This window comes from Ambystoma mexicanum, chromosome 6q, assembly GCF_040938575.1.
Source record: "Ambystoma mexicanum isolate Mex_15411 chromosome 6q, UKY_AmexF1_1, whole genome shotgun sequence".
Lineage (NCBI taxonomy): Eukaryota > Metazoa > Chordata > Amphibia > Caudata > Ambystomatidae > Ambystoma > Ambystoma mexicanum.
In genome coordinates this window covers 1,034,466,664-1,034,483,856 of record NC_090937.1, presented here as the reverse complement: position 1 = coordinate 1,034,483,856, position 17,193 = coordinate 1,034,466,664, and the positions used below count along the sequence as shown (strand labels likewise).

The 17,193-nt window shown below is 45.7% G+C and overlaps 1 protein-coding gene across 5 annotated transcripts in view; it reads left to right on the top strand.

Moving 5' to 3' along the window:
* PCM1 (pericentriolar material 1) overlaps nt 1-17,193 on the top strand; it is a 2,166,942-nt gene that overhangs the window by 829,185 nt on the left and 1,320,564 nt on the right. For all 5 annotated transcript variants that reach the window (XM_069631563.1, XM_069631561.1, XM_069631564.1 and 2 more), the window contains one exon: nt 3,699-3,880. In XM_069631563.1, the coding sequence (XP_069487664.1) occupies nt 3,699-3,880 (182 nt within the window). The remainder of the gene's footprint in view (nt 1-3,698; nt 3,881-17,193) is intronic.

The window sequence follows — 17,193 nt, the reverse complement described above, 5'->3', positions numbered from 1 at the left end:
ACATACACAATACCAACACCTTAGGAGAACCAGAGAAATTCAGAAAAGGCAGAGTCTACTGAGGAGCAAGAAAGTCATAGGCCATGCCCACTCTTGGTGAGAGCAAGCGGAACGTGTCCAAGATCACACAGTTGAATAGTACTTTTAAAGAGTCTTTGCAAAGAGTTGAAAAAGGGTTGGATCAAGTCAGGAAAAGTTAGTTAGTAGGTCCCAAGTCACCCCAGGATAGAAAGTCAAGGATTTACGGGACACCTTGAGCAGTCTGTTGCAAGGGAGACCAGATGGGACTCAGTACCTGAAATGGTGAAAAAGCTCCAGCGTGGGCAGTTGTTCCTGGCAGCGGTTGCAAGTCGGTGCTTCGTCCAGGGGAAGAGAAGATCTCGACGTGGAGGAAAGCTGGAGGTCGTTGCACTGCCAGGGAAGAAACCAGCCGCGGAGTTTCCCGGTTAAAAGGTACTACCCTTTTATTCGCGGTAGTGGTGAAGCGTGGCTATCCGGCCGCCGGGGTGCTTGACCACGAGACGATCCAGGAAGGCAAAAAGAGGGCGTACTGGTTATCCCCACCAGTTCAGAGGAAGAAGACTCTCCGGGATGAAGATCTTCTCTGTCGTTGGGAAGTGGTGAGACGGTTCAGAAGGGCTCCACCGGTGGTGTCGTCGTTGCAGGTCGGCTCAGCTTCTCCCTCTTCGGATTCTTTGGTCCTGTGGCGACTTCTGAAGTTCCAGTCCCCAAACCCTGCTTTTATGCAGAAAACCCTCATTCATCAGTCCTACCTGTCACTCAAACATGCTAAGTGGTGAGCCGGGCGGCTCACCACTGGGCCAATCACACAAGAGTGCGATTTGAGTTGCCGAGGCAACTAAGTCCAGGGTGCCTAAACCCCCCTCCCACACATCCTGTAGACCCAGATAGAGTGGCACCACTTTTGGAGGCTTCTGTGGAGAAGCCCACCAAAAAGTGGAACAAAGGGCTCGACTTGGGTTGGAGTTGCACAGGTGAACACAAACGCCATTTCAAAACAGTCCTGGCAAAAAGACCCAACCAGGGAATAAATATTAAATAAATAACCCAGCGGTATCTTTAACATTGCACCAAAAAGTGGTGCGTTTAAAATTAATGGGAAAATCCCATAGGAAATTTTCCGGTGGAATATTTCACGTGGTATCCACTGCCACCAGCCAGAAACTCGACGAGGGGGGACTGCACAGTGCCCCCTCGAAAAACAGACCCAGGGGCAATCTAATTACCCCTACCAGTACTTCCACAATGTGATGGTTTGTACTGGTTCTGTTCACAATTTAAGACTAGTAAAGTCAATGGTGACTTTACATGCCCTGGGAGATAGTTGTCAGCCCCAGGGTATGGAGTCTGTTTGGGGGTCACTATGACACCCCTGTGTTACTGCACTGAGGGTGCTGTGTAACACACTTACCAAAAATACATGAAACCTTATGGAGTAAAAGACCCCATAGCCCATAAAACACATTACAAAGTCAAAGGATATCTCAAATCATGTCTAAGAGTGGGAGAAAAAGAGTCTCACTCTGAGCAGGAGAAAAAAATAAATCCCAAAAATCCAGCAAAGCTGCTGGGGGACTCGCTAGGTTTGGGAAATTAGCCTTAACAGAGAATTCTCCCTAACAATATGATATTTATATTTGTGAATGTAATGCAAGTCTTCCCTGCTCTGTGTTGGTTTTGATTGATTCGGTCTTTCCTGAAATAGCGATTTCAAGTATTAATTGTCAAGTGCTTTCTTATCTTGAATTGCTTCCATCTATTATACAAGTATGTACAAAGTTATTTTACTTGCCAGTATTATCATTCTGTGATTGTTGGTTGATGAATACCTTTGCTAACCTGAAGAACCGCTTTCCCTTGCCTGCATTCCAATTTAAGGTTTACCATTGAATTGAGTTACAACTGCACAAGTCCTACTGTAAATATGTATACATGTTTCACTTGCCTTCTTGAATTTGGAAGTGAACTTAACATTGTTCAGTGTGTGTATAATATATCATATTTATATATAACTACAAGTGTGTAAGTGTCTTCTTGACTGTGTGCACAAATGTGTTTCTACTCTACTACGACTTTTTTTGCGAGAATATCTCAGAGTGAAATTGGTACCGCTTGGGCTTCTGGTTCGTAATGAACCAGCCTTATTCCTGCATGATAGAGAATACATGTTGGGCTTTAGCAAGATTTCGACTAAAGGTAGCAGGACCTGATGGTGCTGACTATTACCACTGCCCAGAGGATCCACTCAAACTCTCAGACGAACTAAAAACAGAGGAGACCAAATTGCTGAACAATAAGGACCTCAAAAATGTACGTGACAAATTAAAGGAGATCAACAAATTGTTAGATCAATTTATGGCAGCTACCCTAGAAAAAAAGTGTAAGAAATTGGCCAAAGATATTAATAACTTGAACATTCAACACGTGTATCCTTATTTGGCCCCAGGTTATAAGGACAAGAAAGATAAAGAAAGTGCAGCAAATCAAGCGAGTTCCGGGAGAAACAGACGGAAGTGGGTTTCTTTCTTGGATACATCTAGGTCCGACACCTCTACCTATCATCAGGTCTCCCTTCTGCCTGGCACTATCAGACCTCCTAACTGGTCTGTACTAAAGAGTGTGACAGAGCACAAACCCTGGGACTATTAATGTGGTTGCCATTTCTATAGCTCTACAAGGATTTGTACCTTAGCGCCAAGCCCATTGTGGTTTTACCCATCACAGGGAGTAAGCATTTAATTTAGTTTGGCTGCCCAATCAAGGAAGGCACTGTAGATCATGTGGAATATTTATGTGTACTACAGCCAGCCTATGCATACCCTGTGTCACACACATGTTGATTTTATCTGTTGACACTGTTATTCACACATTGTTTTTTGTGAAAAAATAGTTTAGTATTTGCTTTATTCATTGACACTGGGTTATTCACATACTCTGTAATTCATGTAAGACAGTGTACTGATTGACCCTGTATTATCGGAAAAACAAAAAAAGATGAAATATAGCAGCCAAATAATAAAAGTTGTTTAGATACCTCTAAGTCACCGGAAGTCCCTCTATATTGCATTGAGGTGCACAATGAGACAGAAATAGTGTCCTGTTTTGATGAATGTGTTGTACGATTCAAACAATGGCATTTGATATGTTGCAAAATTTCAAATATTGACGGCAGGGCTCCCCCACTCTTGCAGATCTACTCTACTACAGCCCTTCTCCCTCCTAGACTAAGCCTGGCTGCTCAGCCATAGCTACCAAATGTTTTGAGTAGTTCAGGCCTATACTAAGGGTTGGAGTCCTGTACACTAAAATGAGTCAACTCCTCAAGAACAATGTTTTGACATTCTTAAATCAAAGCAGGCTGGGGTACTGTCTAGCCCCCTCCTACATACATTTATGTATGTAGATTGGTGGAAAAAAAAATCAATAACATTTGTAAAACGTGTTCAAAGTGTTTAGGCATCTTCCCTCACTTCTGGAGAAAATGCTAAAAACTGAATCTGGGGTTGCAGAACCAATTTACTTTGTTATACCCCAGAGATATTAAAAATGGCAAGTGTTACCAGTGACTATTCAGAGATTGGAGAATGGCCATATGCAAACGAGGAGAGCAACCTTAACTTTTTAGTTGAGGTTTTAAACTACTAATGACATTAAGGTAGACTGTTTTCTTTTGTTAGCTGTGGGCTGAAATACGCAGACACCAGATATTAAGAGAAGAATTGCGTCAGAGAAGGAAGCAACTTGAAGCATTGATGGCTGAGCATCAGAAAAGAAGAGGTCTTCCATCAAATGCAGCTGCATCTATCAGAAGTGATGGTTCAGAGACTCTTGGTACACAGCCATATAGCAGGACAGAAAAGTAAGTGTTATCAGTAGGTGAGTCTGAAACTTGAATTGCAAAACTATGAAGTGTCTTTACCTAGTTGTACATCCTCCAGTATTAGGAATGATTTACTTTTTGCTGCTTTCCTTCCATAGAATTCTGTGCAACACCCTTTCTGTTTAATTGTTTTGAATGCTGTCCTGATTTCTTTAATATCATTAAAGCCTTCTGCGTTACTTCCTTACCCTTTGGCTCATTCCTATGAAGAAACTGATTCTTCCATAAAACAATCAGTGCTGAGAGACCATCTCATTATGAATGTCTTGTATTGCTACTGTAGAGGTGGATCCAAGTACCCCCACCCAAAGCTCCGCCCCCATGCTGCCTATTTGTTGGGAGCCAGAGTGTGACACAAGTGCAGTACCGGTAAGAATACCAATACCGAAGAGGATCATGGAGGCAAGGTTCCCATTAAGAAAGCCATACATGCATACACAACAATATGATGGCCATTTGAATGAAATCCCACAGGAAATGGGAAAGACAAGCAAAAGTGCAGATTGGTGACGTCACACAGAGCAGAGCTGACACACCTGTAAGCAGAGATGGAAGATATAAGCGTTCTATAGTCAAAGGGAGTGTTAAATGTGAACAGCATTTCGGGCTCGAGATAAAGATGCTACAGACACGGATGAAGACATGAAATCATTTTACAATTGTACAGTCGCAGCAACGCAAGCAGACGAGTATTATTTAAGGCTGGCTATGTAGTGATTAGATTGCGGCGATGCACCAATGTATAGGAAGAAATGGACTATAGATATTTCATGATGCATTTTAGTAGAGCTGGACACTGTGAATAGAAACGCTTTTCAATTGTGTCGCAGTTAGAAATTGGTAAGCTCCATTGTCTAAGTGAATCAAGAAAGGGCTTGATTGGCCTGACGTCAGAAAGTAAAGGCCGAAGTGTTCTTACAGTGGATACAATTAACGTGTGAAAGGAACAATCTCTCGATGAGGTGATGTGGAGAAACACTGAAGACTGCAGAAGTTTTTCATTTAATAGAGTTTAAATACAGTAAAATGTTCTGAAACCTGGTCTGCATTCACGTGGATGGATGAAAATAGACATGGGTTGAGTAGGAGCGAAACTGGGAGGCCAGGGATGCCTCCTCTCCCTCGTATTCCTGGACAGAGTACAAAATCAAAGCAATACTTCAAAGAACTAATTGACTGGCAGACTAAAAGGTGTTGATGGATAGTGGGCTAGTTGGTGGGAGGCTATAGTTATGACCAACCTGCCAAACATCTGGGTGCCAGCCTGTGTGCTGCTTACAGAGGTGGCATATTACAGGGGTGTACAATTGTGCCAACAAATTATAGAGGGCCATGTAACAGAGCCCAGTAGTTTGTATAACCAATGGGACGTTGTGCATTTGATGACGTTCATAGTGACTTGCACTTGGGATGGGCTTAGTTGCCCACCTGATATTAGATACCCAATCACTGTTTGTGAACAGTATGGAACGTATACCTAGAGGTTCCTTGTAAGCCTATCACTCTTCCAAGTAGGTTTTTATAGTTTGCCATGTAGGTAGACATCATGATGATCGTTTTTACTATATATGTGTGTTTTTTTTCATGAAATGCGCTGAGAGATTGCTATGCGACGTTGGATGATGTCCGTTTTGCTCCCTGTTTTAGATAATTTATATTAAAACCGTCATACTTTGCCAACTTCCTGAGTATGTTTTATTATTGATGTTGGAGTATATTCTGCACCACAATCCATCTCGAAGTACGGCTGCCTCGCCTCAAAGAGCGGGGCCGGCTGTCCCAATTCACTACAATTGCACACATCACATGTGAGGAGGTGTAGATAGGAGACTGTCACAGAAGGGTATGTTCTCCAGCATGAGATCTGGCATGGATGCTCATGAATATTCCCTGTCGTCGGGCTGGGTATCCTCGGTAAAGAAAAAAAAAAAGCAGTTTCGCTTTAGCTTGAAAACTGCATTTCTCCTCTAAACCAATCACTGTCCTCTGGGTCACACTGCCCCATCCAATGAGTCATTTCCCTAAGCTCCACCCCTGGTGTCCATCTTCAGATTTTTACTGCATTTTTCAGTGTTCGGAGTCCTTTCTTCTTGCTATTCAAGCCTTTTTGATATTTGGAGTATTTTGACAAAATAGTGTTTTCTGACTGATTTTTGTTCCATTGTTCGACCGGAGGTCGACCACCGGCAGTGGGGATCCGTTGTCGATGTAGAACAACTTTTCATCTTCTCTTCGAGGTTCCGAGAGCCCCAGGGTTCGGTTTACTTTGCACTTTCCACCATGTCCGAAGAGGAGTGTCAGAAACCTAGGGGTATTCTCCCATTTGGACCCCAAGAATCCTCCATTCAGGTAGCCATGGCACGGCCATCGCCTTTGGATCCAGAACGGATCACCTGAGTAGCAGAGTCTGGGGACATTCTCATGGGAATACCCTAGGCAAGGCACGGTCTCCCCCTCTCACCCATTATCCGCAACCACACAACCCCTCTTCTTTTGGGGGGTATTTTCCAACACACATCTGCCGACCCCAAGGTTGTAGAGTGGCAGGTGGTGAGACCCTGACCTCATCCCCACGCCAAAGGATGGAGCTGCTGACCTGGTAATGCTGCCTGATGAGTCTGATCAACAGAGAGTGAGAGAGACTTGGGAGCAGGTGGGAAGCAGAGCGTGTGAGGGAAGGCACCAAATAAAGCAGGCAAGTGGCCCAAACCCAAAAAGGTGAAAGTTGATAGTGCCTTCTGGGACATGAAGTCCAAAGACTTTTAAAGCTTGTAACTGAAGTTGAAGTTGGTCTGAGCCCGGCAGAGGGAGATCAGCTGAGAGCTTTTGTCAAAGCAAGCTGTGAGAAGGGAATTTTGAGATCGAAGTGGTCCTGCAACGGGTTAAGCTGAACCTTGTGCACATTCAAAAGTCTTCGATAGTTTGATGCAAACTGAAATTGGTCTTTGCCTGGCTGAGGGATACTAATTGTGTAAGAGGAAGGATCTGAGCCCGGCTGAAGGGGATCCGGAGTGAACCGTGAGTCGCCCAAGAGAAAATATTCTCTGAACATTGTAAAGGGGGATGTGAGCCCAGAAGAGGGGGGGAATCAAAAGTAATGAGCATTGTAAAAAGGGATCAGAGCCCGGCTGAGGGGGATCTGTTAGGGAGAATTCTCTTATAAGGCTAATTTCCCAAACCTAGTGAGTCCCCCAGCAGCTTTGCTGGATTTTTGGGGTTTGTTTTTTTCTCCTGCTAAGAGTGAGACTCTGTTCCTCCCACTCTTAGGCATGATTTGAGGTATGTCTTTGACTTTTTGTGTGCTTATGGGCTATGGGGTTTTTACTCCATAGGGTATCATCTGTTTTTGTGTATGTGTTACACAGCACCCTCAGTGCAGTAACACAGGGGTGTCATAGTGACCCCCAAACATAGACTCCATACCCTGGGACTGACTACTGTCTCCCAGGGCATGTAAAGTCACCATTGACTTTACTAGTCCAAAATTGTGAACAGAACCAGTGCAAACCATCATATTGTGGAAGTACTGGAAGGGGTTAATTTGATTACCCCTGGGTCTGTTTCCAAGGGGGCACTGTCCAGTTCCCCCTTGTCGAGTTTCTGGCTGGTGGCGGTGGTTACCACGCAAAATATTCCACCGGAATATTTCCTATGGGATTTTCCCATTGATTTTAAAAAAGATACCGCCGGTTTATTTATTTAATATGAAATCACTGGTTGGGTCTTTTTGCCAGAACTCTTTTTTCTAAAATGGCGTTCGTGTCCGTCTCTGTAACTCCAACCAAAGTCGGGCCCTTTGTTCCACTTTTTGGCGGGCTTCTCCACAGAAGCCGTCCAACTGGTGCCACTCTGTCTGGGTCCCACAGGATGTGTGGGTGGGGGAATGGGCACCCTGGACTGCGTTGCCTTAGCAACACAAGTCGCACTCTGTTCTGATTGGCCCAGTGGTGAGCCGCCCGGCTCATCACTTAGCATGTATGAGTGACAGCTAGGCTGTTGAATTGGGGGTTCAGAAGTCGCCACAGGACCTAAGAAATCCAAAGAGGGGGAGAAGCTGAGCCATCTGCAACGACGACACCACCGGTGGAGCCCTGCTGCAACGACCTCGCCACTTTCCAGACGACAAGAGAAGATCTTCTGCTGAAAGAGTCTTCTTCCTCTGAGCTGGTGGGATCAACCAGTTCGCCATTTCGCCTTTGAGGACGTCCCTTGGTCGAATCGCCCATGCCAAGCACCCCGGTGGCCGGATAGCCAAGTTTCACCACTGTGACTGCGAATAAAAGGAACGCACCTTTTAACCGACGAACTCCGCGGCTGGTCTCTTCCCTGGGCAGTGCAACGACTCTAAGTTTCCTCCTCGAGGAGATCCTCTCTTCCCCTGGTCGAAACCACGAACTGCACCCGCTGCCAGGAACTGCCACCGCTGGAGCTTCCTCAACTTTAAAGGTACTGTGTTCCACCTGGCCTCCCTTTCTACGGTTTGCTAAAAGTGACCCTTAAATCCTTTGCTTTCCAACTGGGTTGGCCCCAGACCTTCTAACTTTACCTTCAAAAGAGGTTGGGTTGATTCTGAACATTTTTACAAAGACTTGAATGCATTTCTAAACTGTGTGATCTTGGGCACATTTCACCTTGCTCCATTTAAAGTGGGCCTGGCCTATGAACTTTGGCTCTACAGTAGACTATGCTTTCTTTAACTTATTTTGGTCTTTTAAAAGTGTTGGGAACTGTTTTATTTTCATGACCTGCCTTTTTCTCTCCCTTTTACTTAATTATTGGAGTGCCATCTAAGTTACGCACTCACCTCTGTTTTGACAAAAAGTGGTGTTTTAACTTAGACTTGTCTAAATAATTCTTAAGGGATGTGTGTATACTTTTCTGACTGTTTGAACTTGCTTTGATTTATAGTGCTAGTGTATTTCTTTAAGTGTGTGTTAAATAATTATATACTTTTGATACAAAGCTCTGGTCAGTGTTTGCTTGCTCTACTGTGTTTTTAGACCTATTGTGTATCCTCTGTATACTGCCCTACTCTTCTTGAGAGAAGTCTGACGGCTCAGCCACAGCTACCAGGTAAATGTGAGTGGTACAGACTGCTACCAATTGGGTTTACTGCTTACTCCTGTAGTCTTAATCTTCTTGCAGTGGTCCCCAAGGGAACTGCACAGGATTCTGCCCAACAGGATCCAGACTGCAGAGTGAATTCATCCGAATTGAATACTTGTGAGAGGAAAATAACTTTGAATTTTGTTATGATACATCATGCCCCCTGAATAAAGAGACTTTGATGAATACAGAAGGCTCTGATGCTGGTAATGAAACTGTATCCTCGTGCCAAAAAAGCCATTGTGTGTGTGTGCGCTTTGCTCGAGTGAACTGCCTTGTCCTGTGCTGAAAATGTGGGGAAGACCATCGGTCGGAACATCCTGACATATCATTTTGTGAGCACTTCTTACTTTTTCATGAACCCTACCCCCACACTATTTGTATTTAGCCGTAAGGATTGGCAATAGGTTTTTTAGTACAGACCCTTTTATTTTGACGAGACTCCACTAGGACTGCATTATTATTTGATGGTCGTAGCTTGCTCCCATCTGTAGATTTAGGATTAGATAGGCGTTTATCACACCCTTTATTGAAGTTCAATAAACACCCTTGAACTGTGGTCACTTGTCTGTCTTACCGTTGATACCATGCCTTTCTTACAGGAGGCTCTTCTAGATATACGTGAAATGTGGACTGATAAATGTGTATGTCGAAGATCGCCATCACAAATGTTTGCATTGCCTGCATCTGGACCACTATGAGGAAGGATGTGGGATTTGCTGTGAAAAAGGACCGGTACTGCAGTCTAGCAGCGTGGCTCAAGTTTGGGAAGGCCTCTGATGATGCTTCCGGGCACGGTCATGCCTCATCCAGGTCAGGGCCACCTCATGAGCTCACTCTCTCTCAGAGAAGAGGTTGAGGTCCTTTGAGGACGCCCAGTCACTCGGGGTCATAAAGAAGGCCAAGCTACATACTATGGAACACACTGGGTTTGCCTCAGCCGCGGGTCCCAGCTGGGGAAGTACACAATCAACAATGCTGTCAACATAATTGTTTAATAATTGTACAATTGGTTTTTCATAACTCGCTTAATACCGAAGAGGCTTCTAAGCATGGACCCGCGATTCAAACCTATGTTGCTCTGCGTCGTTTTGCTTCCAAGACGAGCACGTTGCCACTGAGCTATACATCCACGGTGAGCCTGCCAGTAAAGGGCACTCCATCAAAGAGGAAGTAATAAACTCCTTTTGAAGCTTCATTTGCCAACCTCGGACAAACCTGCAAAGGATAAGTCCTCAGGTGGCTGCTCCCGTCCCCCTCTATTTTATGTAATCCGCACTGCGCGCCTTATGTGGAGTGCTGAGAGGACACAAACTATCCCCTTTTCCACTTAACCTGTAATGTTCTAATTGGTGACAAGCTATCTGAATGGCTGGTAATAGTGCATATCTTTCTACCAACATTTGTGAAAGTTTGTTTCAGGCTGTCTTTACAGCTGCAACAGGGAACCCGGGTTACATAATTCCCTTAATATGGTGGCTGCACTTTTTTCTCCATCTCTTGATAACCTGTCCTTTGTGAGGCCTTCTACGTAGCTGGGTGGGACTGGTCTCAATGAGTCTTTTCTTTGCGACTTCTCCGAGTGCCTGAAGGGACAGGAAGTGGGGGAGGAATCTGAAACTCCCCATGTCTTGGTTATACAGTGTGCCTGCTTGGAACCAGTTCCAAATGGGGGGGCTTGCTGTCATCTTGGACAGCCCACACCCAGATTTGCATGATAGGCTTGTGGTATGATTGGTGGGCTTAGCTAGTTCCTCAACATAAAAGGCAAGGTCTTGGAATTAAACATCAGATGAGCACTGCACTGAAGACCTGACACAGGACAATGCCTGCAGCCACCAGTGGCAACTGAGTAAACTCTGCATTCCGAACTCAAATTCTGGATGACCGGGAAGTCCCGAAAAAGATGACTTCCTCCCCTAGACTGGTGGGATCAACCAGTCCCAAGATGAACTTCAATGCAAACTATCCCTGGAAGAGCTGCGACCTCCATGGCCTACAGTTCACCAATACCCGGGGATCTGTGCCATTTTGCGATTCAACATCTGCCGAAGGTCGGTTTTTCGTCAAACTTGGTAGGCATCCTTCTGGACCTCCAGTGACTGGATCCTGCTCCTGAAAGCCTGTGATGGAAGGGCATGGGTGTTTACATCGGCCGGGGCAATCACTACTGCGCTGTTTCTCATGTCTCTCTCAACGCTCTCCACCCATCTAACCCATAGCAGTGAAGCCCGTCGTGGTGGAAAGGCGTGGGTGTTTGCATCCGCCAGGTGTTAGCAGACCCGGTGACGGTGTGCTTTCTGGAGCAATTGTTAAGGTCTTTTAAGCTTTTTTCTGTTTTTCCATTACCATTTCTTCTTACTGAGAGGCCGTGCGAGCAAGCTACAAGGAGTTTACCACGTGGTAAAGGAAACTAAATTGTATTTGAGCTCTGGCAACATTAGAACTTGTTGTGACGGTCAGCGTGTCTCCTTTTAACAGTGTGCTTTAAATCAACAAAGCGTCTGCGGTACATACATCCCTGAGTGAAGAATGTTGGCCTTGTAAGATTTGTATTGAGTGCGCAGTATTGAACTGATTAACATCTAAGGGACATGAGAGAGATGGAGTCGGACTGTGGGTGCCCCTCCTGGGCCAGTCGAACGTTCTCAATTCCTCCTAGGATCGTAGGTTAAAGACAATTTTAACTGTGTTTTAACTTCTGTTTTGCAACTATTGGTGTATTGTTGTACTGTTTTATATTTCAAAGGATTCAACCCATTATTTTTGGGCAGTCAGTTTATCTGTTTGTCACACACAGTATTGAAGCTGTTCCTAGGTAACTAACTGAATCTGTAATTGAATCTGCATCAGTTTTAACGTGAAAAGATGTCAAAAGGAAGGCATTTAGTTCAGTTTCTCCGAAAGCTAGGCAAAAGAAAATCTCAAGGATGTTTAAGCCCATCAATGAAGTAAACTCGCTAGTCTTAGAAATTAAAGGGCTTTTGTATGATATTGATAGCATCATGGTCCATCCATTAGCTGCAGATAGTAAGCCAAGTGGGGTGAGTACTGTTAACTTCTAATTGTCTTGCCACAGCAGAGAAGAATGAGTTCCTTATTGCTCCTCATGCACCAGATGCTGTAGCTGACATTGGCTACCGGCCATGCTCGAGACGTGGTCCTTAAGAAAACCAGCCGGTCAGGAGGGGGCGGGGGAATTATGTTCTGCCAGCGAGTAGCATTGGCACAGGAGAAGCAGGTCCTCTGGTGAATGTTGTAGAATTACATCCCCAATGGGTGCTTCCAATTATAGCAGAAGCACTTGACAATGAGCCGTTATGCCCGTGGGAGGCGGTTAGGGAGTCTACTGGAACCCTGACCAGTTTTTAATCAATCAAGGGTTACAATGTGTTATCCCGAGCCTGTGAGGGAGGTGGCAATGTTTCTCCCCACAATTCCCACCTCCAATAGATATTCAGTGCTTACTGATTCTTGTTCTCGGGTAAATGGGGTGGGTAAGGCCGAATGGGGTAGTGTAACTTCCGCTAAGAATTGCACGAATAGGAGGAAAAAGATATCGCAGAAAGTGAACATTAGTTCTGTTTTAAGCTCAAAGGGCCTTATAAATAAACTTTTGGAGCTAGGGACTCAAACTAGTTCTGAACCCCCTGCTGTAACCCTGGGGTTGAGGACATTTTTCTAGAAATTAAAGATTTTGTAGCATATAGGTTTGGGAATTGTTTGGAGGAGTTGTTAAAAGAAGTTGCATCTTTGAAAGACCAGGATGCCTCGACGGTTTGGGTGTGTTTGACAGAATTCTTTTTTTGATCGTGGCAAACTGACCGCAATGTATCTGCTAACGCACATTCATTTTTAGTTTTTTCATTTTTGTTGTCCCTCCGCCGCCGATTTTAAGGAAACATGGGATACCCCGTCACCCCCAAAATTGCAAAATATCAAACATGGGGAATTGGGGGACACGCCCGCAACCCCAGCTCTACAGGGTTGGCATTCTGCAATATATGCAACCAAATTGCTGCCTCGACGGTTGCACAAGTAGAGCAGCAGCGAGGCTGCAAGCCCCAAGTTCCAGCTCCGCTAGACGTGGTACCATTCCGTCCTATTTTGCCCCTCCTTCCCGACTGGGAGGAAGGTAACGACTGCTAGATACTCCCCTCAAGATAGCTCTTTGCATGTGGACGAAATCTACAATTATGTTCTTGGAATGGAAATCATTCGCTGCTCTCTGGACCAAACGCATTCCCTGTAAATAGCCAGCACTGCCTTAAGGATGATACTAACAGAAATGCAAAAGCCTGTCGGCACATGCATAATCCACATAATAATTTTCCTTCAGTAATTTTGGCTAATGTCCCACAACTGAGATGGAATGTGAATGAGGACCCAGAAGCATTAAAACAATAGTGTACACATTCGTTCACGCATGCCAAAGGGTGTCTGTCCATAATAAGGGACGACATTGTAAAATGCAATAGGGCTCCCACTCCTAATACATTTGTGTATTTTTGAGATCTGGGGACCTGGTAACTGGAATATTGGCCATAGAGTCTCAGACTTGTCCCCCAACAATTTTTGGGATAGAACAGTGGGAATGTTCCAGGCCAAAACGGGAAGTAATGATTGCCGGAACTCTGGCAGATGCAAGTGGCCCAGGCTGTGGCTGACACAAGTGCCCGAGAGTTAGGTACTAGTGAGATGGAAATAGGCAAAGAACAAAGTTTTGCCCCATGCGATCTAGATGAAGTGGATTGACTGGGTCAGGGTTTGATTAGTATTATGTTTGTTTATTAGCTTTATATAGCGCTTTAATCCAAAGCGCTTTACAATATAACAACAAGATACAAGAATAATGAAAGAAGCATATTTACAATCATGAAACAAACAAATGAAACGCTATGTAGAAAAATTTACCTAGATGGCAGAAGGTGGGGGAAAAGGTGAGGAGGAAGGGAGAGAGGAGGTAGTCAAGGGAAAAGATGATGAAGTATCAATTTTCAATCATCAGATTCAATTTTCAAAGGGGTGGGAAGAAGGGGAGGGTAGAAAGGGAAAAGGAGGGATAATGGGGAAGTAGGAGAGGAGTGATGGTAGGGAAGGAAGGAGTTTAGGGAGAGGGGGAGTGGAGAAGAGAAGATTTCAAGGAGGTGCGGAAGGAAGTGTAGGTGGGGATGGAGCGGATAGAGAGAGGTAAATGGTTCCAATGTAGGGGCGGGGGCAAGAGCTGAAAGGAACAGAAGCATGAAAAGGAGCATTGGGACAGGGGGGACGGTGAGTAAGAAGAGGTCAGCAGAGCGGAGAGAACGGGAGGGAGTGTAAAATGAGAGAAGAGAGATAGGGGGAGCAAGGTCATGGAGAGGTTTCAAAACCAGACATAATAATTGAAATTTAAGTTGGGAGAAAAAGGGAAGCCAATCAAGGTGACAGAGCGAGGAGGGAATAGTCGCGAGGACCAAGGAGACAAAGGAGTGGTAGAGGGATTTGAGGGGGGCCAGGTGAGAGGCATGGAGTCCAAAAAGGAGAGAAGAGCAGTAGAGACTGGAGAAGATGAGGGAGGAGATAAAGAGTTTAGAAGCATGGAAGGTGAGGGAGGAGCGGATCTTGCGAATGTTGAAGAGATGGTGACGACAGGCACGAGAGGTGTGAGAAATATGGTGGGAAAAGGAGGAGGAGTCAAAGTGGAGGCCGAGATTGCGAGCATGGGTAGAGTTGGGGAGATTGGAAGGGGGAAAGTGGATGAAAGGAGGGGGTAGGGTAAAGTGTGTTAGAAGGAAAGAAAAGGACTTCAGTCTTGTGGGACACATGTGAATATGTATTTATTTATTTGCATTTGTAAAGCGCGCTTGCAGCCCATAAGTCATCGAGGCGCTGTTACAGAAAATGAAGGAGTTATGATTTACAGACAGGTGACCGAAGGTCTGATAGTTGCATAGGAACAAGCACAGATGCAGGAACTGACATTTGCATATTCATAGTGGAGCGAGAGGCAATTTAAACAAAGAGCCTGGTTTTGATGGCTTTGCGAAAAGCTTGGTGTGACTCGATCAATCTTAAATGGGGTGGGAGCGCGTTCCAGTGCATGGCGGCCTGGGTGGGGAAGCTGGAGGCACCAGCGCGCACCTTACGCGTCGTGGGCGTGACAATCGTATTGGCATAGCGCGCTCTTAAGGATCTTGTGGCAGTGTACTTGGTGATTCTTTGTGTCAGGTATGGAGGGGCAAGTTCGTGAAGGCATTTGTGGGTGAGGGCGAGAGTTTTGAAGACAATTCTCTCTTTGACAGGGAGCCAGTGTGCCTGTCTTCTGATTTCGGAGATATGGTCTCTTCTTGCGGTACCTGTGGCTGCCCTCAGTGCGTTGTTTTGGACTAGCTGCAATTTAGCAATGTTTTTGTTGGAGGTCCCAACGAGAAGGGCATTGCAGTAGTCTAGCCTTGACCCGATAATTGCCCTAGCAATGGTGAGGCAGTTAAGGTGGGACAGGAAGGGCCTGGCAGCATTAAGGACTTTGTAGTAGGCTGAGGATGCGGCGATGGCATTGACCTGTCTGTCCATGGACAAATCAGAGTCCAGGTAGACTCTGAGTGTCTTAACGTGGTTGGAGACCTTGATGGGAATGTTGTCGATGGTGAAGGAGGCGTACTGATCTACGAGGTTGCCCAGTGTGAAGGGTGACCCGATGAGAAGTAGTTCAGTTTTCTCACTGTTCAGGCAGAGCCAATTCTCTGCCATCCATGACTGGATGGTAGAGTAGATGGTTGTGAGGGTTATGGTATCTGTTAGGTAATTGCCCGTGAGAGGGATAAGTACCTGCGTGTCATCCGCATAATTAGTATATGAGATGCCTAGGGAGTCGAGGATGCTGGACAAGGGGCCTCGTAAAGAGGTTGTAAAGCGTGGGCTCAATACAGGATCCGTGAGGAATGCCAAAGGTGATGAGGCTGGGAGTGGCGGAGGCTAAGTCGTAAAATACTTTCATGGCCCTTTCTTGGAGAAAGGAGGTGATCCATTGACAAGCTTTGGTGGAGAAATTAGCTCGGGTGGTTAGATGGTGGCACAGTGTGTTGTGGTCCACCAGGTCAAAGGCAGCGGAAAGATCCAGGAGCAATAGGAGAGCAGGTTTGCCTGCGTCTCTAAGATCGTCCATTTGGTTCTTTAAGTCTAGGCAGGCCGTTTCGGTGCCATGTCGTGGGCGGAAGCCAGATTGCCGCAGGCCGAGGAGACGGTTATCTTCCAGGAACTGTTGGACTTGCAGGTATGCTGCTTTGTCCAAGATTTTGAGCAGAAATGGTACAGTGGTGATGAGTCTGTAATTCCCAGGGACTGATGGGTCGAGCGAAGGATTTTTAAGGAGAGGGTGTACCCATGCTTCCTTGAGTCCAGATGGAACATGGCCTGACTGGAAAGAGGAGTTAATAAAGGCTGTTAGGAAGGGGGCTAGGGTAGATGCAGAGTCTTTGATGAGGCTGGCTGGGCAGGCATCACCCTTGCAGTTGGAAGGTTTGATGGACTTGAGCAGGGCGATGACCTCTGGCTCAGTGATATCTTTGAAGTCAAATCGTGGGGAGGCGGTGGTCTTGGTGGGTGGTTCAGCGTGCAAGTTCGCAATGAGGCTGGAAAGGGCTTTTTGGTGGCTGCGAATTTTGGTTTGGAAAGTGTTAAGCTTCTCTAGCATGGCAGATTGAATACTATTACACCACTTGTCTTTGATGACTGATTGGGGGGGGGGGGGGAGCAGATGGTTTTTCCAGTTCACTAAAGATGGTGAATAGCTCCTTAGATCCGGACTTGGCGTCATAAATCCTGGCGTTGAAGGAGGCAGCTTTGGCTAAGGTGGTGATAGTTTTGTAGGATTTTGCGATGGCTTTAAATTTCTGTTTGGTGGCTTCGGAGGGGTTGGCTTTCCATGTGAAGAGGGCAATCTGCTTTTGCGCGCGTTGGTCAAGAAGTTCTTTGGAGAACCATGAGTTAGCGTGTTTGGCTTTTCTGGCTTTTTTAAGGGTCAGTGGAGCGATGGCCTCCACGGCTGAGGTGATGACATCCTTGGAAGTGTTAGCTAGGGTTTCCGGGTTATTGGAAGATGGGGCCTGCATGGCAAGGTTGAGAAGGTAGGGTGCTAAGTTCTCAACTGTGAGTAGGCGTGAACTCCTTGCGTAGGTGGCCGGGCAAGGTGGTGGAGGTGAGAGGGG